The sequence below is a fragment of the Ovis canadensis genome, chromosome 7 (assembly GCF_042477335.2).
Source record: "Ovis canadensis isolate MfBH-ARS-UI-01 breed Bighorn chromosome 7, ARS-UI_OviCan_v2, whole genome shotgun sequence".
In the NCBI taxonomy this organism is placed as follows: Eukaryota; Metazoa; Chordata; class Mammalia; order Artiodactyla; family Bovidae; genus Ovis; species Ovis canadensis.
In genome coordinates, this window is record NC_091251.1 from 86,600,498 (window position 1) to 86,626,274 (window position 25,777).

Below are 25,777 nucleotides of genomic sequence, written 5' to 3' on the forward strand. Positions count from 1 at the left end.
AACAGAAAATAGTTTTCACAACTTTTCTAAGAAACTATTTAACTTTAATGTTTTCTGGTTAACTCAGTTGTGTTAAAATCATATTTGATAAAAAAAATAAAGACTTTACCCAATTTGGCTCCACTCAATTTCCAGTAAGAGATTGCTTGACTTTTTATAGAATCTTTTCCCAGCCATATTTTTTCTAAAAATTTTAATTGAACTTTAATACACTGCTGATGGGAGTGGAGTGGAAGGTAGCCTGAGATAAGAGGCATTAATAGGGCATTTAAAATGTGTATGGCACCCTCAGTTCTTGATCACTTTATGGTAGATTATCAAGTATTTTAGGTGGTAAGTTATACTCTCCAACTTATTTATGGCATTAAATGTTCCCAGTATATTCCTTGCTTTGATGATAACCATTCTTTTTTTTTAAATTTTTTTATTATGTTACTTTACAGTACTGTATTGGTTTTGCCATACATTGACATGAATCTGCCACAGGTGTACATGAGTTCCCAAACCTGAACCCTCCTCCCACCACCCTCCCCATATCATCTCTCTGGGTTATCCCAGTGCACCAGCCCCAAGCATCCTGTATCCTGTATCAAACCTAGACTAGTTATTCGTTTCTTACATGATAGTATACATGTTTCAGTGCCATAGTTCTGGAAGTTTTGGCCACAGCAATCAGAGCAGAAAAAGAAATAAAAGGAATAAAATTGGAAAAGAAGTAAAACTCTCACTGTTTGCAGATGACGTGATCCTCTACATAGAAAACCCTAAAGACTCCACCAGAAAATTACTAGAGCTAATCAATGAATATAGTAAAGTTGCAGGATATAAAATCAACACACAGAAATCCCTTACATTCCTATACACTAATAATGAGAAAGTAGAAAAAGAAATTAAGGAAACAATTCCATTCACCATTGCAACGAAAAGAATAGAATACTTGGGAATATATCTACCTAAAGAAACTAAAGACCTATATATAGAAAACCATAAAACACTGATGAAAGAAATCAAAGAGGACATTAATATATGGAGAAATATACCATGTTCATGGATCAGAAGAATCAATATAGTGAAAATGAGTATACTACCCAAAGCAATCTACAGATTCAATGCAATCCCTATCAAGCTACCAGCGGTATTTTTCACAGAGCTAGAACAAATAGTTTCACAATTTGTATGGAAATACAAAAAACCTCGAATAGCCAAGGGAATCTTGAGAAAGAAGAATGGAACTGGAGGAATCAACCTACCTGACTTCAGGCTCTACTACAAAGCCACAATCATCAAGACAGTATGGTACTGGCACAAAGACAGAAATATAGATCAATGGAACAAAATAGAAAGCCCAGAGATAAATCCACACACCTATGGACACCTTATCTTCAACAAAAGAGGCAAGAATATACAATGGATTAAAGACAATCTTTTTAACAAGTGGTGCTGGGAAAACTGGTCAACCACTTGTAAAAGAATGAAACTAGAACACTTTCTAACACCATACACAAAAATAAACTCAAAATGGATTAAAGATTTAAATGTAAGACCAGAAACTATAAAACTCCTAGAGGAGAACATAGGCAAAACACTCTCTGGCATAAATCACAGCAGGATCCTCTATGATAACCATTCTTTATCAACAGAATCATTTTTCTTCTCTTTTTTTCCATTTAGAGTTCAAACTTTTTTCTTTTCTTTAAATTTGCTCATACCATGGATCTCAGCAATTGATACTCAAACCTTGAAACCCAGACATTGAAATAAAATTCTGATTTTGACAAAGTTGAGTAGAAAATAGGCTGCCTGGTTTTATATATTGGTTGCCAGAAAGGCTCAAATATTTAGGAGAAGTTGAACAGAATGTGGCTTTCCTTTTCTGACTCCCACTGACCCACATGGTGGCATCATTTTGCTTGATGTGATTCCTGGAAAGTCAGATGCAAACACCAATGTGCACACACAGTCTAGAACTAATATGAATCATCTTTTGATCATTTGCCATTGGAGTTAGCCTTATCTCTGTAGCTCTTCTTTTACAGAGGAAGTTATGAAGATGACTTGTCTGTGTACTGTCTTGGAAAAGTATCACTGAGGTGTCAGGGACCCTACTGAGGCTTGCCTGTAGGATATAATTCACTTTTTGTCTTTCTTAAGGATTTCTTGACTCTTGAAGGAAGGGGCAGTGAAATACAACAAGTGGGAACTGTACTGAATCATGTGAAAAAACATCTGCCCAAAGCACCTGTTAAGAAGCTTAACAGTTGGATCGTAAGTCAAGAAGTTGAATTAGAAAAAATGGAGTCCATATGCCAGGCACGAGCAAAGGAGCTTGATGAATACTTGCAGCAGCTACTGAGGTAGGAAATAAAGGTGATCTTTCATAGTAAACTTACTATGAAAGTTTACTTATGTAAAATCTTTATATGTACTCTGCCTCAGTTCAGCTAGCAGTGGGATATATATACACATGAATTTCAAAAATAAAATATGTACTTTCAAACCCATTTGACACTGGGGATACAGAGGTTTGGAGAATTCTTCAAATTATGGCAAAGGTTCAGGGGAGAGCCCCCAAATATTTTCTGTTTCTTATTGTTTATGATATATCTCATGCTCATGCTCATCACTAAGTCGTGTCGACTCTTTGTGACCCCAGGAACTATAGCCCGCCAGGCTCCTCTGTCCATGGAATTCTCCAGGCATGAGTACTAGAGTGTGTTACCATTTTCTCCTCTAGGGGACCTTCCCAACCCAGGGATCAAACCCAAGTCTCCTGCATCGGCAGGCGGATTCTTTACCACTCAGCTGCCTGGGAAGCTTATGATATATATTTATGGCTTATTAGAATTCCACTATAATACATGCTATTATTATTCAGATTTTAATGTTATAATTTTGTTTCTAAATTTGTTATTTATAAAGAATAATTAAAAAAATGTAAAAAACCTGGTTGGCTTACAAGATTTGTGCCAACGTTTTCTTCAGATAGACACTTTTTGCTGATTTCATATTTTAACATGTGTGGTGTTGTTTTAGACTCCAGAATGACCACAGAAACCTGAGTAAGTGGTTGACTAATCAAGAAGAAATATGGAAAGAAATGGAAGGAACACGAGAGAAAACCGAGCTATTTTGCCAAGCTCTAGCTAGAAAGAGGTATAGCTGATCTTGCACAAAATGTGTTTCTTGGGGATATGGTTTCTGAAGGTGCGTCATGGCTCTTATAATCTTTCAATGATATTTGGAATTTACAGGGAACAGTTCGAATCAATGGCCCAGTTGAACAACTCTGTGAAGCAATATGGGATTACTGAGGAAGAAGAAATAGTAACGGAATCAACACATTTGGTTGATAGATACCAGACATTATTGAGACAAATATGTGAAACTGACAAAGAGGATAAGTTACCTCCTGACGAGGACCAGAGTTTTAATGATCTTGCACATGATGTAATTCATTGGATAACAGGGATTAAAGAATCCCTTATGGTTTTGAATTCATCTGAAGGCAAAATGCCACTTGAGGAAAGAATCCATAAAATAAAGGTATAACTGTGGAAACTAAATGTCAGAGGTCAGGATGAACTCCAATTTTAAAAAGATTTAGAGGAAAATTGCAAAGATTTGTTTGTTAATGGAAAATAGGATCAGTGTGGATTGGGTGAGAAATTCAGATGACTGAGCTTACAAAAGAGAAGGGCTGTGATGGATCTAAAATTATTTTGATGCGTATAGAAAGGAAAGGTATATCCTCTCTTTGTGAGAGCAGTGCCCAGTTATTATCCATCTTCCCTGAGTGCAGATATGAAATAAAGACTATAAATTAGATCTGCAGCAGGTAGGAGTTTGCTAGGATGTTAAACAAATGAATGTCAGTATGTCAGAGGCATTGGCAATGTGAAAGTCAGGGCTGGAGAGGGGCTCATTTTCAGAGTGGATATGTACGGTTTCTAAAGGGCATTAGATCCTGAGTGGGTTGAGTGTTTCCTGGTTTATCAGATACTAAGTGTGGAGGAAGATAATGGTCAAGTTTCAAGGGTTAGTTTGACGTACAAAAGTAGTCAGAATTGTTTGGGATCACATCTGAAAGGTTTTCTAGAGAAGGTGAATCTGAAGTAGTGTTTCCAAGAAGAGAAGAACTTGATTGTTTAGGGCAAAAGAGGAAAATCAAAGTACAGGGAATGAAAATTAATTATGTTGTGCTGGAGAAATAGGAGCTGGCCTGTGACACAGTGCATTTTCCTATAAAAAGCTGGAAACCCACTCTTAGGTGTATAAAGATGTCTTGTTCAGGTTGTTACCCCAACTTTTTATTTATAAATAATGATGCAGGTTGGAAGGAGGATTTGCCAGGGATTTTTTTTTACATAATTTCTTTGAGTGCAATTGAGAATGGAGAGGAGAGTAGGTAATGTGACAGATGTTTACTGAGAAGCAGTTCTATACAATGTGAAGGATATCGTTGTACTTGGGGCATATGTAAAAGTAAAAGGGAAATTTTGGAATCTACTCTACAGTTAGACTCTCTGAATGATGTTTATAAGTAAAAAGATATCATATGTAATCCCCAAGTAGTATGAATGAGATTTTAAGATCATTTTTATTTAATTTAGGAAATCATTTTACTAAAACCTGAAGGGGATGCTAAAATACAGGCCATCATGAGCCAGGCTGAGAGCAGCAAGGCTCCAGTGGTTCCAAAGACCCTCACTGATATCAAGAACCAGTGGGACAACACACTCCATTTGGCCAACACATATCTAAGGTAAAGGGCATGCCTTCACCATTTTCCTAATTTTTCATTGCACAGTGAAGCCATAACAAGTATGTTTTGTCTACCTTCTGGATGTAGATATAATATATCTGTTGGAGAGAAAGTAATGTCAGGGACAACCACAGTGTTGAGGCAGAAACAGAGACTAGTTCTCTGAATCAGATATGAAACACGCTGTCATCACTGCCTGTTTACTTTGACCGGTGCATCAACCCACCATTGGTAACAAATTAACACTGTCTATCATTCCACCTTCAATAAAGTCCTTCTGTACCCAACCTCCTGCTCCCAGACAACCTCAGGGTTTACATTACTATAGGATAATTTACGCTTTTAAATATATATCCTATGAGAAACATTTATAAATGTCTGAATTAAAGTGGACATAATTCTGGTGAAAATTCTTAACTCCTTTCACATCAAATCAAATCATGATATATTTAATGTTCGGTGGAAATGTAAATTTCATATTTTTATAAGGAAGCAGTCAGATCAAAATTAAAATCAAGCTGTAGGAAACAGAAGCTAGTTAGTTGGCCGATATACTGCATGCTTATTTGTTTTACTTAAATGAAAAAGAAAAACATAGAATAATTATATTTAAACATAATAAAAACTGGACTAGTTTGAAATCTAAATTATTAAGCATTTGTCCTCAGATCAAATTATATAATGGAAACAATAGTTTTTTAAAGACATACTGCAACTAATTTTTATCTTGATTTCTGAGTTAAACTTAGGGCCATTTAGAATGTTACAATGCCAAAGAAGTCTCTGGGAATAATGTACAGTAGTGTTATTTTAATGCTTTTTATAATAATGCATGTTGTATTATATGATGCAAAATGCTGTTTTGTTTTGCTGTGTCATTTCACTTATAAATTATTTTGTAAAATTTAGCCATCAGGAAAAGCTTCTACTAGAAGGCGAGAAGTATTTGCAAAGTAAGGAGGATCTGAGATTAATGCTCACAGAACTAAAAAAGAAACAAGAAGTGGGCTTTGCTCTGCAACCTGGTTTGCAGGAGAAGAAAGCTCAATTAAAAATTTATAAGAAGTTCCTCCAGAAAGCGCAGGATTTGACATTCTTACTAGAGGAGTTAAAATCTCAAGGAAATTACCTCTTAGAGTGCACTAAAAATCCCAACTTTAGTGAAGAACCGTGGCTGGAAATCAAGCATCTACATGAGAGTCTTCTTCAACAACTGCAGGTGAAATACTCGAAACAAAACTTTAAGTGATTGTCCTCAGTATGCTTGATTATGTACTATTTGTGTATGGAAACATTTTTTGGTTCTTTTGGAAAATCTAAAGCTTTTAAAATTGATCATTTTTAGATACAAATGCTAGCTCCACAAAATGGAAGAATCAATTTGGTCAGTTTTGCTAGAGAAATCTAGTGTGTATTACTTGATGAACTTGAGAACTTTCATCAAAGTTCTCCTCTTCAGGGATTGGAAGGTTTAAAATTTTTTTCCAGGCCGTCAGCAGTGAAAATGTGGAGTCCTAACCACTTGACTGCCAGGGAATTCCCTTAGGCATTTTTATGTAAGTGATAGTGTCAAAATTGTCCATGCAGCATCCATCTATCCATCCATCAGTCTATCATTGCATTCATCCATCTATCCATCCACACATCCATCCATCATCTATTGTGATAGTTGTATCCATTATTCTATACAAACTTTATCAGGTTTCTCCCTTTAGTCTTTCCACATGATCTACAATAAAAGAATTAAGTAAAATGTCATTTTGTCATGAAGCATAGTATTATCGTAAGAGAATTATTTATATTCTTTGCACATTGAAAGTTGGATTCAGTGTAAGGATTGCCTGGATTAGAAATCTCACTTATACAGATAGCAGGAATTGTGCAGAGGTGAAGATTATGCTCACTTGGCTGTAAGTTATTTAATTGCTGCTTTTCTGATCAGGTGTGGTCACCTTATTTTCTTACTCCAGGAAGAGAACTTGAAAGTGGTTTTACTCTTGAGTTAGGATTACTTTTTCCCAACTTTGGGGTTTGATTCTTAGGAAAGGAATCTGAGGTTAGGTTGATTTCACATAGTCTCATTTCTGAGAAGGATAATTGAGGGGGCTGCTTTATTATGGATGTTTGTGATTTGGTGATATAATTTGTAGCCATTTCATTTTGTAAACCTCTGACAAGTTGTTTTCGGGAGTGAAATGAAGGCAAAGAAACGTGGGGTGGGGAACAAATATCTAAATACTAAAAATTTTACTAAAGAACTCTGGATGATTTATGATCTTATTTCTATTTCAAGATGAACCCTCATAAAATAAATATTTATGAACAATTTAATTATATTCTGAGTGAGATAATTCAGAGATCTAATTCATACATTGTCAATGTTTTATTTTTAGGATTCTGTGCAGAAACTAGAAGGTCATGTTCAAGAACACGACTCTTACCAGCTTTGCGTCACAGACCTAAACACTGCATTGGACTGTATCGCTAAGGAATTTGTCTGTTTTTCTGATAGGCCTGTGGATGAAAGAGCAGTTGAGGAAAAACTGCAGAAACTGCAGGTATTAAGCAATATCCAGAAATGATAGGCATTAAAAAAAATTAATTTAACCACAACTTGACAAATTAGTGTCCTTGATCAGAAATTCAAATGCTGAAAGAAAAGAAATAAAAAAAGAAAAAGAAATTAAGATGCTGAAAATGCTATTCAGATGACTATTGGATAAAGTCCTATCTGGTCATGAAAAGTGGGAATGTTCTTCATTAGTGAGCAAATCCATTTATAATTTGAGTTGGACAGTACTCAGCCCTCTGGACCCTCAGAGGTAATTCCAGTCATGACCAGTCAGCAGCTGCTGGAGATCTCTGTCTTAGGAAAAAAAGCAGTGATTCCAGGAGATAACTGGGTGATCAAATGGTGCACCTAATGCAATAAGGCCGAAGGGGAAATGGTTCAGTTTTGCAGTCTTCATCACGGGTGGATGGGAGTTGTGTAATTTTCACCTTATTTATTTTCATACTCATGGACTACCTTAGAGTTCTCTGCAGATGGAGAGTTTTTAAAATTCCCACCCTCACCACTTCAACAACCCCTCACCTTACACAGTAAGCATTGCAGCTCTTTACCCGCATTCTCAAAACACATTCCTTGGAAGCTCACTGTTTGTGCAGCCAACAAATGCAGTGTTCTCTGGAAGGAAATAGCAAAGCATGTTCTTTTCTATGCTGCTTTCACAGTCCTTTGGAGATTGCATGGGGTGAGTGTGAGTCTCAGGAAGCACTAGTGCCTTGAGTTTGGGAATTTCTGATCTCTTCTTTTTAGGAACTTGGGAATCAAGCAAGACCCCCCCTTTCAGAATAGCTTGACACTGTCACAAGGCTACCTCCCTCTCCCTCTTTTTTCGGCCACGTGGCATGCGGGATCGTAGTTTTCAGACCAGGGATTGATCCTGAGCCCCCCTGCGGTGGAAACACAGAGTCTTAACCACTGGACCACCAGGGAAATCCTACCTCCCTTTTTAACAGTGATAATTTGACAAATGTTGAGGGTCATCATGTCCAAGCCCCTGTTTGGGTGCCTCAGATACTGAGAAAAGTAGAAGGCATGAGCTATAGTTGGAAGGAATCTCAGAAACTATCAAGTTCAGATTCCTCATTTTATATATGATGAGCTAAATGACAGAGTAGGGGCTACTGCTTGGGTCTTCTGACCCCACTAGACTTCTGTACTTGAGTGTCTCATAGTTATTTGTGGTTCAGCATGTCCAGAAAATAACTCGTCATGTCCTTCCTTTTCTCCATATCCCAACTCCTTCCAGTGAGCCTGCTTCTTCTCCTCTGATTCTGGATATCTACACCATCCCTCTAGGCTGTGGGTCAGAAACCTGGATATCCTTTCTTAGGCTGCCCAGCCTAGAGGGACATCAAGAGTTGTCTCTTTCATCTCTGGGTTATCTCTACAATTGGTCCCTCTGTTGTTACCCCCATGACCGCTGCTTTAGAGCAGACCCTCATCTCACAGATGCCTGTGTATGTTAGATGTCTGAATAGGCTCCCTGCCTGCAGTGTCACCTCGCTGGTGCAACTTGCCCATGGCCACCTTGTATCTATCCAAAATGCAATCTGGAACTCCCTTCTTCCAGCTGAAAAGGTTTCAATGACCTGAGCATATCTGTTAGCATACATCTTTCCACACTCTATTACAATTGTCTGTTTACTTCTGTGTCACTCTCACTAGGCTATAGGATTGTGAAGGGACTATATTTTACTCATCTATGTAATTTCAAAACTTGACCATATTACTCGCGTGAATGAATGAATACTTATTGTGTAGTCCATTAGAACAGTGAGTAATAAATACAGCATAGTTCACCTAGTAACTTTTAGACTTATTCTGTTTCAGTAGTAACATCTGTACCTGCTATAGTTTATCAAATTCCTTTTGAATCTGGAGATCTCAAATTAGCCTCATTCATTTAAGCATTTAGTAAGTATTGATTGAGTTCCTGCTATATTTAAAATATTGCATTTGATTGATTTAAGCTTTGCTCTGAATTTTAAATGTTAGCACTAGATTCATATAAGCACATACTAAATGATGTTATTCTTTTTAGAGCCTTGCACAAAGTAGGCACTTATTATTTAGTGTTTTGGTTGTGTTTGATTTTAATATTATTTATATATTAATTAGTATCTTGAACAAAATATATACTCAACAAATGTGTTGGCCATTTCCTATGTTCTAGGAATGGGTTGTGAACATTTTCTTCATTACTTTTTATAAATGTAATCTTATAAAGTCTTCTAGTATCTTATAAAATCTATTGGGGAATTTGATCTGGGTCACTACATTAGTTTACATTTTGCCCAAAGTTTCTTCTTTGTGATATGGGTTGATATGTTTCTTACAAAGCTTCCCACTAGTGAAGTAGAATACTCTATAATTTACAAAAGTCGACTAACTCTTGTGATAATTGAACAGTGATACTTTTGTGACAGTCTTTTCTCTGCTCACAGGACCTAGAGAATAGTCTCCATTTACAAGATGGCACATTAGAGAAGATTTTAACTTTAGCAAAATCCGTCAAGCAAAATACATCTTCAGCAGGACAGAAGATTATAAAAGATGATATAAAATCACTGAAGTGTAAACAAAAAGATTTGGAAAATAGACTTGAATCCGCTAAGCAGGAGATGGAAAACTGTCTCAATAGCATTCTCAAATCAAAATGCTCAACAGAAAAGAAAGCAAAGTTTCCTCTGCCAGGCAGAGAGGAGCAGGTCACTTCTGATGTACAGGAGTCCACTCAGGACTCAGCTGTAGTGGAAAAGTTGGAGGAAGACTGGGAAATCAATAAGGTTGGTACTTGTGATTGCAGCTCTGAGGCATTATGTCTGCGAATGAAGAGGTGTTGTTGGGCTCTGAAGAGAGGGTCGTAAATCAAGCCTCCTGATTTCATAATTAAACCCTCAATGTGCTGGCTATTTATGATGCTCACTTGTAAAAAGAGCCCTTAGAAAACTGTCCAGGATTTCAGCAGTGAAATATTACTGTTCATCTGTTAGAAATGTCAGTCATCAATTTAGGTTTATTATTCTCTCTGATATGTAATCAGATACAGTTTCTTGGGTCAAGAGCTCAAAAGCAAATTAGAGAAGGCAAAAGAAAATGTGCTTTACCCATTTTCTTAGGGAAAAAAAAAATCTAACAGCTCTATTTTGGTGGGTCTTTTTTTTCTTGTTGATTTCATAATGAAATCAGAGACTGTATGGAAGGATAGCTGCCTTTCTTTATCTTCTTGCATTAACACTATACTGCAAATGTATTTTTAACTGTTGTCAGGTCATTTAGTGTGAGAATAATGACATTCAGGCTTCTGATCTTCCTGGGGAGAAGAAAGAAGAATATCATTTTATTTTCTTTCTAAACATCCAAATGAGTATATTTCCCTGTGGCTTTTAAAGTGCTTTCTCATAGGTGAGAGATTGAAATGGAAAAGGCACAAAGAGCCATCCAATAAACTACACTTGAAAGAGTCTCCCTGTTTGGCAGCCTCTTGCAGTCCAGGGTCCATTGGGACAACAGCGAAAGTTAGCCCTTTCATTGTCAGCATTTTACAGAATGTGTGATACACGGGGATGAAGAGAATCTGTACTTCTGTTGTCTTCCAAGAGCAGAAATACATGGAGGAACTTCCCTGTGCTGGTCTAGTGGTTAAGAATCCACCTGCCAGTGCAGGGGAGCACGGTTTCAATCCCTAGTCTGGGAAGATCTCACATACCTTGGGGTAACAGCCCATGCACCACAACCACTGAGCCGGTGCTCTAGAGCTGGCGAGCTGCAACTACTGAGCCCAGGACTGCAGCTATTGAAGCCCTCTTGCCCTAGAGCCTGTGCTCCGCAAGAAGAGAAGCCTCTGCAATGAGAAGCCTGCCCAGCACACCAAGAGAGGAGCCACCCCTGCTTCCACAGCTAGAGAAGTCCCACGTGCAGCAGCAAAGACCCAGTGCAGCCAGAAAAAGGGAGAAGAAATGCATGGAGGACTAGAGGAGCCAGATAGGGTTTCCTAAAATGTGAAACAAGGTCAAATGCCAATGGAACATGTCTCTAACATGAAATCCCACATGTTGGATCAAGCTAACAAAGTATGTCTTAAAAGCTTAGGGCCCTGTGATGAGACTCTTGAAGTTGTATCTGTAAAAGGAACTTTCTTAATGGTATTTAAAGAGCTGTAAAAAGTAAAAATACTTAAGTACTTTTCTATCCTAATACGTGACATTGATAACTGGATTTGCTTAATAACTCTAAGTTTAGCTTCTCAGACCCATGTTGGCTGTAAACTACCCGAATTCAGTAGAGTATATTGAAAACTAAAGATCACAACCCAATAATAAAAATTTTTGTTTATTAAGCTTTTACTCATTCTTGAATGATGAGTTATTGATAATTTATGCTACTTCATTAGAATGCTTTTTTTTTTTTCTTTAGGGGCAGATGAAGGGACTTAAGTCTTCAAATAAGTTTCACAAGCCTGTACTAGAGGAAGCTAGTTTTAGTTTCCAGTAACACTTTTAACACCTTTTTTCCCTTTCTACTGTAACATGAATCTTTTCTTTTTTTAATATGGAAAGGCATTTTATTTCAAATATAACAGTGTGTACATGTCAATTCCAAACTCCCAGTCCATCCCTACCCTCAATCCTGTCCACCTGGTAACCATAAGTTCATTCTCTACGTCTGTGAGTCTATTTCTGTTCTGTAGATAAATTCATTTGTTTCATTTTATTTTAGAGTCCACATATAAATGATATATGGTTTTATCTTTCCCTGTCTAGTTACTTTATTTAGTATGACAGTCTCCGGGTCTATCTATAATGCTGCAAATAGCATTATTTCATTCGTTTTTTAAAATTTATTTTAATTAGAGGCTAATTACTTTACAATATTGTAGTGATTTTTGCCATATATTGGCATGAATCAGCCATGGGTGTACATGTGTTCCCCATCCTGACCCTCCCTCCCCATCCCATCCCTCAGGGTCATCCAAGTGCACCAACCCTGAGCACCCTGTCTCATGCATTGAACCTGGACTGGCGATCTGTTTCACATATGATAATATACATGTTTCAATACTATTCTCTCAAATCATCCCACCCTTGCCTTCTCCCACAGAGCCCAAAAGACTGTTCTTTACATCTGTGTCTCTTTTGCTGTCTCCCATATAGGGTCATCGTTTCCATCTTTCTAAATTCCGTATATATGCGTTGGTATATGCGTTGGTGTTTTTCTTTCTAACTTACTTTACTCTGTATAATAGGCTCCAATTTCATCCACCTCATTAGAACAGATTCAAATGTATTCTTTTTAATGACTGAGTAATATTCCTTTGTGTATATGTACCGCAGCTCTCTTATCTGTTCATCTGCCAATGGACATCTAGGTTGCTTCCATGTCCTGGCTATTATAAACATGAACATTGGGGTACACATGTCTCTTTCAATTCTGGTTTCCTCGGTGTGTATGCCCAGCAGTGGGATTGCTGGGTCATATGGCAGGTCTATTTCCAGTTTTTTTAAGGAACCTCCACACTGTTCTCCATAGTGGCTGTACTAGTTTGCATTCCCACCAACAGTGTAAGAGGGTTCCCTTTTCTCCACACCCTCTCCAGCATTTATTGTTTGTAGATTTTTGGATAGCAGCCATTCTGACTGGCGTGAGATGGTACCTCATTGTGGTACCTCAATGATTTGCGTTTCTCTAATAATGAATGATGTTGAGCATCTTTTCATGTATTTGTTAGCCATCTGTATGTCTTCTTTGGAGAAATGTCTGTTTAATTCTTTGGCCCATTTTTTGATTGTTTCGTTTATTTTTCTGGAACTGAGCTGCAGGAGTTGCTTGTATTTTTTGAGATTAATTCTTTGTCAGTTGCCTCATTTGCTCTTATTTTCTCCTACTCTGAAGGCTGTCTTTTCACCTTGCTTATAGTTTCCTTCGTTGTGCAAAAGCTTTTAAGTTTAGTTAGGTTCCATTTGTTTATTTTTGCTTTTATTTCCATTACTCTGGGAGGTGGGTCATAGAGGATCCTGCTGTGATTTATGTCAGAGAGTGTTTTGCCTGTGTTTTCCTCTAGGAGTTTTATAGTTTCTGGTCTTACGTTTAGATCTTTAATCCATTCTGAGTTTATTTTTGTGTAAGGTGTTAGAAAGTGTTCTAGTTTCATTCTTTTTAATGGTTGGGTAAATTAAAAGATGCTTGCTCCTTGGAAGAAAAGCTATGACCAACCTAGACAGCATATTAAAAAGTAGAGACGTTACTTTGCTGACAAAGGTCTGTCTAGTCAAAGCTATGGTTTTTCCAGCAATCATGTATGGATGTGAGAGTTGGACCACAAAGAAAGCTGAGTGCTGAAGAATTGATGCTTTTGAACTGTGGTGTTGGAGAAGAATCTTGAGAGTCCCTTGGCCAGCACAGAGATCAAACCAGTCAATCCTAAAGGAAATCAGTCCTGAATATTCATTAGAAGGATTGAGACTGAATCTGAAGCTCCAGTACTTTGGCCACCTGATGTGAAGAACTGACTCATTGGAAAAGACCCTGATGCTGGGAAAGATTGAGGGCAGGAGGAGAAGGGGATGATAGAAGATGAGACAGTTGGATGGCATCACTGACTAGATGGACATGAGTTTGAGCAAGCTCCCGGAGTTGATGATGGACAGGGAAGCCTGGCATGCTTCAGTCCATGGCGTCACAAAGAATCAGACACAACTGAGCAACTGAACTGAACATTCCATTGTGTATATGTAACACCTCTTTTTTATAAAAAAAAATTTTATTGGAACTTTTGGCCACCTGATATAAAGAGCCAATTCTTTGGGAAAGACCCAGATATTGGGAAAGACTGAATGCAAAAGAAAAAGGGGGTGACAGAGATGAGATGGTTAGATAACATCACCGAGTCAGTGGACATGAATTTGAGCAAACGCCAGCAGATAGTGGAGCCTGATGTGCTATAGTCCATGGGGTCACGAAGAGTTGGACACAGCTTAGTAACAGAACAACAAATCTGAATTTTGTAATATTTTCTTAGCCTCAATAAAGACATGTGGACTTCCTTATAGCTCAGTTGGTAAAGAATCTGCCTGCAATGCAAGAGACACCGGTTCAATTCCTGGGTCGGGAAGATCTGCTAGAGAAGGGATAGGCTACACACTCCAGTATTCTTAGGCTTCCCTTGTGGCTCAGCTGGTAAAGAATCTGCCTGCAATGTGGGAGACCCTGGGTTTGATCCCTGGATTGGGAAGATGCCCTGCAGAAGGGAAAGACTACCCAATCCAGTATTCTGGCCTGGAGAATTCCATGGACTAGTCCATGGGGTTGCAAAGAGTCAGACATGACTGACTGACTTTCACTCACTCACTCACTCACTCACTCACTCAAGGGATATTTTAGATCCAGACCTTTGGCTGACTTTTTCTTTAATATCAAAAATGTTAATGCAGGCTTAGAGGCACAAGAAGTTACAAAATGCAGTCTGAAGGGTGTGGGTGCTTATGATCCAAGATCATACTGTATATTTTTACAGAGGTGAATTTCTAAAATTTTTTAAATATGAAAATACAAAACTGCCTTCCATCTCCCCCTTACTATATAATTTAAGTGGGGTTACAGATTAGGATATGATAAAAAGTGAGGTCTGAGTAATCTCTTAGGATTCTAGATAAAAAGGAAATACAGGGTAACTGATACATTCTTCTCTTATTATTTTTCTAAAAACTCATAAAGCAACATTATAGCTTAACCCATATTGAATGATCTTCTTGTCCCTTCCTTCCCAAATGTCAACCTTCATGGCATAATTGCGCCTAAGAAAACCAAAACACCTTTTGTCTGTGATTGTTTGTTGAATTTCTTTGTCATTGGGTATAATTTCAGTATGTCTGAATCATTTTTTGTTCTTTTTAACATTTTCTGAGTGTTTATAATTTCCATATTTAAATTAACATGGATGATCATAGACATAAAACATGTGAGGCATCCAGCTGTAGCTGAGTGACCAGAAACTCAGGGAAGTCAGTACTAGAATGAAGAGGTAGAAAGAGAGTTCATTCCTGGGGTAAATGATGTTTATTTCTGGTGTTGGTTATCCTAGTAAGTCAGTAGAAAAATTTTTGTCTTGGAACATGTAGTTAGGTCATGTGTCAACTCTGTCTTCCAAGTGTATTACTTTGCTTTCTAGCCACTATGCAAATCTTGGTTCTTGCTCTAGAAGTATTATTCTCAATCCAAGATTTATTTCTATACAGGAGTGACTTACATGGTATAAATGGTATTAACATCTAGGAGCAGCGTGCATTTGAGGACATTCTTCAAAGTCCTAAAATATTAGGCTGAGGAACCTTAGAAAATTTCTATCCTAACCCTGTGTTTCAGGTTAGGGAATTGACATCAGAAGGTGTTAATCAGCCAAGTTCTCATTCTAGAAGAGTTGGGATTAGAACCAAGCTCGTCTCTACCCAGCTTGATGTTTGGCTGTCTATCCCCCAATTTTATCAAATGTGTTACATGGGCTGTTAATTGAAGTTTAATATGCTAATATGCTATCTGGCTCCAGTGGACCCTTTATTGAGTTCTTTTGCTTGTTTTCAAACCTTCTCTACCCTCCTTCAGCCCAGCCGAGCCCTGTTCCTGTCATTCCTAGCAGATCTCTGGTCCATAACTGCTAGATTGATTGGTCCTCAACTTCTATCCACTTCATAAACCACTAATTGTTAATCATGGCAATCGAAGACTAAATGAAACTTTTATTTTTTTCTAACGTGAATTCATCTATACATCCATTCAGTAAAACTTTCTTGAGTTGGCAATGATGGCTCAGTGGTGAATGAAAATGGATATGGTCTTTCTTCTCACAGAGCTTCTGGTCTACAAGAGATGACATACATTAACCAACTAATTATCTGATAAGAGCCTAATTACAGGAACTAAAGGAAGGAACATGTTTCCATTATAATCTACAGTAAATGAGTCTGACTTGAACTGTAGTCAGGGAGAGCTTCTCTAAGGAAATAATACTTAAACTGAGATCAGCAGGGGTGGATTAAGGAGTAATTTCAGTTCTAGGAAAACATCCCAAAGAAACTCACATATGTTCAAGAAGACTTAAAACAAGGGTGTTTATCATCGCATATCTAAAATAGGAAAAGTTGGAAGCATGGTAATATCCATAGTAGCCTGACAGACATAAATGTTCATTCAGACAGCAGAACTGTATAAAACCTCAAATGACTGAGTGGGATTTATATCTGACACCATGATAAACCTCAAATCATATTGCTGAGTGAAGAAAATAAGTTATAAAATAATACATATGTGGTTCCAATTTTATGAGTTAAAAATACATAAAATAATACTGTATGAATATTAATATATGTAGTCAAAGTATAAAGACAAATGTGTGTGGATTTAGAATAGTGGTTAGTTCTAGGGAAGAATAGATGAAAAAGAAGTGAGGACTGGACTTTAAATTGTATTTTTAATATGGAAAATTATATCAGTTATATCCTTGTCATGGGTAATGAGTAACCATGATATTGTATTCTTTTAAATATATTTGAAACATCTTATTGTTTATTGTTTAAAAGAAGATGTTTCAGATGAGTCTGGAAAATCAGAATAGAGCTAAAGATGAGAAGCAAAAGATGGCTGGTTACAAAAGAATCTTTCCAGGAGCCAATCAGGGCAGGTGTCTGTGTTCTAATTCTGGAGTGTGCACAAAGGAATGTTACTTTTTAAATTTAAAATGTTCCTTTGAGGGATTCTGTTGGATTTTCTGCCAAAGTGGGAACATGGCTTTTGGATTTGGTAAACAAATGGTGTTTTGGGGTGATTTTAGGTTTTTTAGGATGCTCTCTCTGACCACTGAAGGCTGAGTACAAATAGCAGGTTGTAAATGTGGCTAGTCAAGTGACCGGTCCATCAGGTAAGAGAGACCAGGGCTCTGAATTCCTAATGAATTATTGATAAGGAGTGAAGATTTCCTGGGTTTAGTGTCTATGTCTTTAGCTCAGGAGCTCTTGCCCTGCAGGTGGATTTGTTGGGGTACTAAGTAACAGTAGCCATCAGGTGACAAAGAGACAGGCTTCGCCCTCGCAGGACTTCAGTTTATGGTGTAGAAATCTGTGATGTGGCACCAATGCCCCCCCTTCTCACAGTCTTCCTGGATCTCCCTCCCTGCCCCCCATCCCATGCACAGATCCTGCCTTCCATGGAGATTAACCATAGTTCTCATGAATAAATTGTTAGAAATGGGGGAAATTGGCAAAATCATCCCAATTATTTACAGCCTTTTAGAAGAAGTGTCCTGTGCTAAGTGCCAAGCAGATATTTCAAAACCAGTAACACTGGTCAACTGAATTTTCTTACCAATCAATATTGGTGAAGCTCCAGACGGTATCTGTTTTATTTAAATAAATCCTGATTTTATAATAGTTTCACATTGACAGAAAACTTGCAAAGATAGTACAGATAGTTCTCATTTATCCCTTACCCAGTTTTTCCCATTGTTAACATCGTAACATTACTATCTAGGCTGTATTTTTAAGACAATTTTTTAACAATTTCTGCCATGTTTGGAGATGTGGATATATTTTATTCACAGACTTGGTACAGACTGGATGTTTACTGACATGAAAGTATATGGCAGAATTGAATGATATTTCACTTATAAAGTAACCTGAAAATGAAATCTACTACCTTAGCAAAATAATGTGAAATGTTTTAAAATTACTACTGTGGGACCTGGTATATATAAGTGCTCAACAAATGTTTGTTGAAAAAAATGAATAAATGAGTTGAAATGCCATCTCTGTATATCCTATTGAGAACCTCAAGTTCTTAGAGCTTTTAGAAAAGATTAAATTACCCTCTATATAACCTGTTCTGCTATACCCAGAATTGGAATTCTTACTATTACTTGGTTTAAAGCATTACATTTTAAATGCATGAAATTTTGGCATTTCTTTCATCTCTCCACTTACTGTTTTAAACTACCAGTGGGTACCATTGAATGCCTATTTATTAAACCAGCCCTCTGCATCATGGTGAATACTAAGTATGCGCTTTGGAACTTTTGTTTGTTCATATCTGTTTTCTTTCTTTAAGACTGTAGCTATTCCTCAGTTATATAATTGGGAAATGCTAGATCCTATACTATCTTGCAAAAAAAAGTTTCATTTTTCTTGGTATTAAATATTGCATGGAAAATACTAAATATTGTCATTAAATATTGCATGAAAAAATCCACTTTGGTCGTGGCAAAAATACACTTTTGAAAAGTCTTTAATGTGAGTAAATAGAAGAAACTGGAATTTTTTCATCAAGAAAAATAAAAATTATTCATTTGGAAGTTAGTCTGTTTAGCAATTAATCTTTATATGTTTTCAGAATTCAGCTTTGGAAATGATTTTGTCAAGACAACTTTCTCTTGATGTTCAAGAAAGCATGAAAAACACTGAAGATGAGCAGAAAGTCAATGAGCTGCAAAATCAACCTTTAGAATTAGATGTTATGTTAAGAAATGAACAATTAAAAGAGATAGAGGTATGGAAACAAGAAAAACACTGACAACATGATTGCATCATTTATCTAGTGCAATACAATATATTTTAATTACCAAAAACTTGCTTGCACAGAATGAAAAGTCTTATTTAACCTTTGCCTGATGATCAGTTTGGTAACTGTATAATTATGTACTAATCAGTAAGTTGTATAAATCTTTCCATTTAAAAAGTGTAAGAGTTTAATGAACATTAGTCTTTCTCTTTCAAAAAGTTTCTAAAAACTTACTTACTCCGTGATAAAATTTGGAGTTTCTGGCTTGTCATTATTCCTTTTTTTAGTCTTATCTATTTTTCTGCGTTTGACGAATTCCTTTTGTTTTTCCTAATTATCAACATTATCGGGTACTCCTCCTTAATTTTTATAGCTGTGTTGACATAACTGTGTTTATACATTTATGTACTTATAGCCATGGTAAGGCATCTAAAAATCCAGTACATGATCATGTTTTGAAAAATGATCCTTAGAATTTTAGCCAAGTTTATGTAATAGTAAACGTGTATCTAAAAGAGGAAAAAGAGATGATGCATGTAAATAATAAAAGCAAGATCAACCTTCTTTAGACATTATAGAATCTTTGAACACAATAGCGTGACCAGATTGCTATTAGAAGTTAGACCAATGGTGAATGTTAGTTTAGATTTTAACATGACTCCAGTGTTGGGGGGGCGGGGCAGGGATCTTTTAAATGTCAGGACCTTAGTTTCTTTGGGTGCAAATGAAATATTTAAAAATCTTCTTGGAATGGAATGTATTACTGGAAGGAAAGAGCAAGGGGGAAAATAAATGAATTAATTAATCAGTGAATTAGTAAGTGTATATTTATTGATCTCCTCTACTTGTTTTCAGGAATTATGTACCCTGTTGGAAGGAAAGAAAGCAGCCATTGAACCTCTAGAACAAAGTGAATATCTCAACAAAACAGAAACAAGTGCCTTGGTCCTCCACGATGAAAGTTATTCAGTGCAGCACTTGGATAATCTGCTTCAGGCACTTATTACTTTGAAGAAAAAGAAAGAAAGTCAGTACTGTCTCCTTAAGGATTTTCAGGGACATCTCATGGCAGCTGAATCCTCGATGAAAGCCTTGTTGACAGAAAAGGAAAGTCTAAAAGTGTAAGTATAAGATTTTAGGACGTGCATTCTTTATTTCAACCATAGGCTTCACTTCTTTGGACAGGCCCAGGGTGTTAAGAGCTTATATTGTTAAAGCATATTATGATTTTAATACCACAATATAGAAATTAATTTCATATGGAAACCATTAAAAAATTCTTTAGTGGTTTTCTTATTTTAAAGAAACATTTATATATTCTGGGTATGTATATTAAATACAGCTTCTCCTTAAAAAAATAAAGTTTAGCCTGATGGTTATGCCTTCTTGATCAGTGTTGTTATTGTTGATAAGATGATAACAAAGGAGTTGGATATTGTCATTTTCCTTAGTCCTAACTTTGCATAAGTACTTTACAGATTATAGAGGACTTTTGCATACGTTGTTTCCTTTGCTCTTTACTCCTTTCCTGTGGTTCTGCATTTTTATGATACTCATTTTATAGATGAGCTTTCTCCATTGTCACACATTAATTGAGAGCCACAGTAAACAAGATTCTGATTTTTGTTTTAAGGAAAGAGTGTTCTTACAGACAATCTAGTCTTCTCTTTCATGAATTCAGAGCAGAATTAATTTCTTTTAATGACAGCTAACTTCATGTTGAGGTAGTAAATATTAATAAGCTTCACTTTTTCTTCTTTTGCTAGGGGACTCCTGGACAGTGCAACCTATATGGACAAAATTAAAAATTTTCTGGCATCAATAGAAAAAGAGAAAGATTCTTTAAGCAAGATGAAAATTGAATGGGAAAATTTATCAAACTGTCTGACTGACATGGATAAGAAGCTATTGGAAAGCCAGATCAAGCTACTTGAACATGGTTGGGAGCAAGTGGAACAACTGGTTCAGAAGAAGTATTCTCAACAATCAGTGGGGCACGATGAGTTTATGTTTCTCATGAGTAAAATTCAAGACCTTGAAACTTCCCTGCAGCAGCAGCAGCAGCAGCATCTGCAGTTAAGGCTAAAGTCTCCAGAAGCCCAGGAAGGGAATCTAAGCATGGTTGCTTTGGCCACTGAACTCCATACTATAAAGCATAGGTTTTCTATGCTCAAGGGGCGAGCTGAACTTCAGATGAAGAGAATTTGGGGAGAAAAAGAAAGGAAGATTTTAGAAGATGCAATAAGTAATTTGCAGAAGCAGTTGGAAGCACTGGAACCATTAAACATGGAGGTGGAAAATCAGATCAGAAAATGTGAAACCAGATACAAAATAAAAGAGGCTATCTTATGGGTCAAGAATCTGTTAGGTGAACTCACTCCTCCCGTTTCCCTTCTCCCAGATGATGTTCTTTCACAGATCAGAAAATGCAAGGTGGTGCACGATGGCATTCTAGATAAGCAGCAGGTTGTGGAGTCCTTGGTTGAAGAGGTCAAAGATAATATTCCTAACCTCACAGCATATGAGAGCAATGATTTAAATAACCTTCTTCAGGACTTACAGAATCAATACCAAATGCTGGTTTTAAAATCAACCCAAAGATCACAGCAATTAGAACTTAAATTGGAAGAAAGAAGCAAATTTGTTGCCATAATAGGGAAGGTTCAGCTTTCACTTCAAGGAAATGAAACACTGATAATCCCCAAGACAGAAACAGCCTCCACAGAAGCTGAACTAGAACAACTGTATGTTGCTTTGACCACTTCTCAGAAGGAATTGCAGGAAATTAAGAGTGTAATCTCGACACATCTTCAGGAACAAACAAGCCTCTCTAAGGATCTAAGTGTATTTGAAAGATTATTTCTAGATGATCGATTGAAAAATGTTAAGACTAGAGCCAACAGAACTCAAAGATTCATTCAAAATAAATGTAATGAAGTAGAACACAAGATAAATTTTTACAGAGAATTTCATGATAAAATATCTGCACTTCAGAAGGAGTTTGACCATATACAGCACAATGAACTTCTACTGAATCCAGAAGTAAACCCAGATGTTAAAGAGGAGTTGTATCATCTTAAAAACCAAATCACTGGCATTCAATCTAGTATCCTACAAGTACTGAAACTCAAAGAAGTGTTTGACTGTTTAGAACTAAAGTGGGATTGGACCCAACTTGATCAAATACAAACCCAAGTACTTGAAAAAGAACGAGAACTTGAAGAAAAAATTAAGCAGTTGAATACGTTTGTGGCAGAATACGACAAATATCAGGCATCACTAGCTAAACTGAAGGCTTTGGATTTACAAATTAAGAAAAGGGCTGAACCAGTACTAACAATGCCTAACACTCCACCAGAAAGCAGTCTGCTCAGTGCTCAAATTTTGAATCAGAGAATTGGGAAAGCCATGAGCTTGTATCATGAGATTATCAAGAAATTAAGTGAAAATAAAGACTTTGATGACTTATTCAAAGAGAGAGAAATACAACAACTAAAGCTGCATGCAGAAGAAAATAATAAGTTGCACCAGGTTCTCCAACAAAAAGTGGCCCTGCAATCCCAACTGAAAGAAATGGATGAAAAGGATTTTAAGGACAAACTAGAAAATTCTTTACATGTTTTAAATCAGATAAAATCTCAGTTACAACAGCCATTACTTATAAATTTGCAAATTGAATATATTCAAAATGAAAAAGATAATTGTGAAGTGTTTCAGGAACAAGTTCAGGCAGAAATGGATAGCATTAAAGCTGTGACTGTTATTGAGAAGCAAAGTGAAGAAAATTCTTCTGAAGCTAGTGATGTGGAGGCAAAATTAAATGACATTGAAGATCTTTACATGCAGCTTAATGCAAGCATTGATTCCCGCACTGTAAGTTCTTTAACTAGGCAGTTAATGTATTTGTTTTAGTTTCATGTTTTTTAAAACATAAAAACCTGATTTAATGTTTTACTCTCGTTAATATCTACATTTCTCAAGAAATAACAGGTTCTTATGGCTGATCCACATTGATGTTTGATAGAAACCAACACAATGCTGTAAAGCAATTATCCTTCAATTAAAAATAAACACATTTAAAAAGCAGAAGTTACAGATTCTATAAGAACATTCTACGCAGGAGAATAGTCATTTTAAAGAACTTCAAAGGGCCAGTTTATAGCCCCAACTCATTCCACATCAAAATATAGTGCTCATAGTGGAAAAAGATGTTTGACACTGTTAGTTCTGTATGCCTGGTAGAATATGCTGGGCTCAGAACCAAAACGTTTGGGTTTTTTTTTTGTTTGTTTTTTAGAAATAGCAGAATGTAGTGGAATAAATATGGTGTAAAGAACACAAAACAATAACTCCACATTTCTTTAGCACTTACAATGTCTAGGAAGTATGCTGAACACTTTAATCCTCATAGCAACTTTGTGAGGTGGCTGCTAATATTAGCCTCATTTTAAAACAAGGAAATTGAAGTGCAGAAACTACCATTTTCTCAAGGTCTTTCAGTAGTAACAGAACCAGGATTCATGTTGAGATCTGTCTGCTTTTAGAGAGTGGTCATCAAATTAAGGCTCGTTGGTCAATCTGCCTACAGCATCTGATTTTTTAAATAAAGTCTTATTGGAACACAGCCACAGCCATGCCCATTCACTTGATGATTGTTATGGCTGCCCATCTGCTACAACATCTGGGTTGAGTAGTTGTGACAGTCTGTATGTCCTGCAAAACCTGAAATATTTAGTATGACCCATTACAAGAAAAGTTTGCTGATGCCTGTTGACGAGCGACTGCAACAAACTCCCTCCTTTCCTGTAGTAAAAGGGTAGATATCTTAGGCATCAGTTAAACACACTGTGCTTAACATAACTCCTTTCACTGTGTTTTCTGAATTGTCACACTGAATTTATAGAATGGGGAAGTTAACTCCCTTCTTTAATTCAAAGAGTTATTAGATAATGTATTTGAACTATTTTGCTAGGTATAAATGCTATAGAAATATAAAGTCATATGAACTTAAATTGGTACTTAATAAATTTCTCCTCTTGATTTTAATATGGTTCCTAGAAACACTATACATAAATCCTCAAACTGTTATGCTTAGGGATGGACTGGAAGGGACATTTCAAGTTCTTTATTTGAACTATTTGTTATTTCAGCAAGAAGACAGAGATCTGGAGACATTAAGTGATGTGCTCAAAACTAAAGTTAATGGCAGAGACATTAATTTAGAAATTCAGCAGATCTGGGGAGGCAGTCTTTCCAGTTTTTTGTGTTTTTTTTCCACAAATATTGCTTGAGGTTATATACATTAAATATATTCAGTTGTTTTATTTAATAGTCTAATACAAGAGTTCTAGACCATTAATATATATCATTAGAAATGATTCATGACATGTATTTATAAATTTAGATTTTTTTCTTTATGAAATATTTAAAATTTAAATATGAAATAATTCTAGAAATAATTTTCTTTATGCAAAGAAAAACTTATTCATTTTAAAATATCGGTGTAATATTATCAAACTAAAAGTGTGAGACGCTTGCTCTTGTATGACCCAGAGACGTATTATGAATGTATCCCAGACATTCAAAAATGACAGAAATCCCCCACATTTGGAAATTTCATCACAGCATTTAATTTCCCATTCACCAGAATGTCTTGAATGATGCTTATGAAAATATGACACGCTATAATGAAGCAGTCTCCAGGGCCACGGAGATCATCTCCAATCTGGAAGCCATCATTGCGTCGCATAGAGTAGATCTTGATAATCCAGAAGAATCAGTCGAGGTGCCTCGCCGGAAACAAGAGGAACTGAAATCTACAATAGCAGGCATCCAGGACCTCACTGAGAATTTGGGGACTATATCCAGCCTGGAAGCTAAACGACAGCTTGAGCGCACTTTCCAGGACTTAGTTTCTAAGCACTCAGCCTTGAGGGAGGCAGCCAAAGGAAAGGAAGCTGAAGTAGAAAGGTAGGCACTTCTTTCTAAAGGTAAGGCTTTAAGAGCAAATATAGATTATAATTAACATGTACACGTTAGAAATAATTTGGAAAATAAAAATCACTGTCTAAGGAAACCTATAGCAAATATTCTGTTGCATTTTTTATTTTTTCTTAATATCAAGTGTTTAAAATGGAATGTTTATAGAAATCTGCATGTGGTGTAAAGAATAATGATAAACACCTTTGTACTGAAAGGTTCAAAGGTAAACATCATGACTTTTTAATTCCTTTGTGGACTCCTTCCCTCTCCTCTCAGAAATAACCATTATCCTGTCTTTATTGACCATGCCTTTGCTTTAAAAAATATTTTTACTATATATTTGTCTCCTGTTTTCATGTATGTGTTCTCTTCTGTGACTTCATTTTTTTTCACACTTATCATTATGATTCTGAAGTTCATTCATGTTTTGTCTGTAGTAAAATTCACTCACCCAGGTATTGGTAGATATTTGGATTGTGGCAGTTTTTTCTAGGAAGAACGTTTTTAAATTCACTTCCCTTGGGTGTATACTTAGGATGGTGATTACCGGGTCAAAAGTTATACACATCTTAAATTTTTAATTCTGAATGATTTTATCTATTTCTACTCAAGCCAGCAGCATATTAATATTCCAGTGGTCCCGTATCCTCATCAATTCTTAATTTTTGCCAGTCTGATGGTTGAGAAATGATATTTCATTGTGGTTTTAATTTGAATCTTTATTATTGCTTATGAACTTGAGCCTCTTCTGTGAATATTTCTCCATCAAAAGTTATGAGCAGTTTTAAGACAAAGGAGCTTTCTACAAGAATTGTACCAGTTTACACCTTGTTGGCAGTGTTCAAGAATACAGTTTTCCAAAGTTTAAATGTTTGGGGAACAGTCTTAATCTACCTGTTAATATTTGCATTAAAAGTCTCATG

The 25,777-nt window shown here is 36.4% G+C and overlaps 1 protein-coding gene across 7 annotated transcripts in view; it reads left to right on the plus strand.

The window, feature by feature from the left end:
* SYNE2 (spectrin repeat containing nuclear envelope protein 2) overlaps positions 1-25,777 on the plus strand; it is a 325,432-nt gene that overhangs the window by 148,775 nt on the left and 150,880 nt on the right. For all 7 annotated transcript variants that reach the window (XM_070292474.1, XM_070292472.1, XM_070292475.1 and 4 more), the window contains exons 39-49: positions 2,152-2,354; positions 3,034-3,153; positions 3,252-3,543; positions 4,611-4,762; positions 5,672-5,981; positions 7,156-7,320; positions 9,776-10,117; positions 18,705-18,860; positions 19,728-19,993; positions 20,639-22,745; positions 24,520-24,842. In XM_070292474.1, coding sequence (XP_070148575.1) covers positions 2,152-2,354; positions 3,034-3,153; positions 3,252-3,543; positions 4,611-4,762; positions 5,672-5,981; positions 7,156-7,320; positions 9,776-10,117; positions 18,705-18,860; positions 19,728-19,993; positions 20,639-22,745; positions 24,520-24,842 — 4,436 coding nt within the window. The remainder of the gene's footprint in view (positions 1-2,151; positions 2,355-3,033; positions 3,154-3,251; positions 3,544-4,610; positions 4,763-5,671; positions 5,982-7,155; positions 7,321-9,775; positions 10,118-18,704; positions 18,861-19,727; positions 19,994-20,638; positions 22,746-24,519; positions 24,843-25,777) is intronic.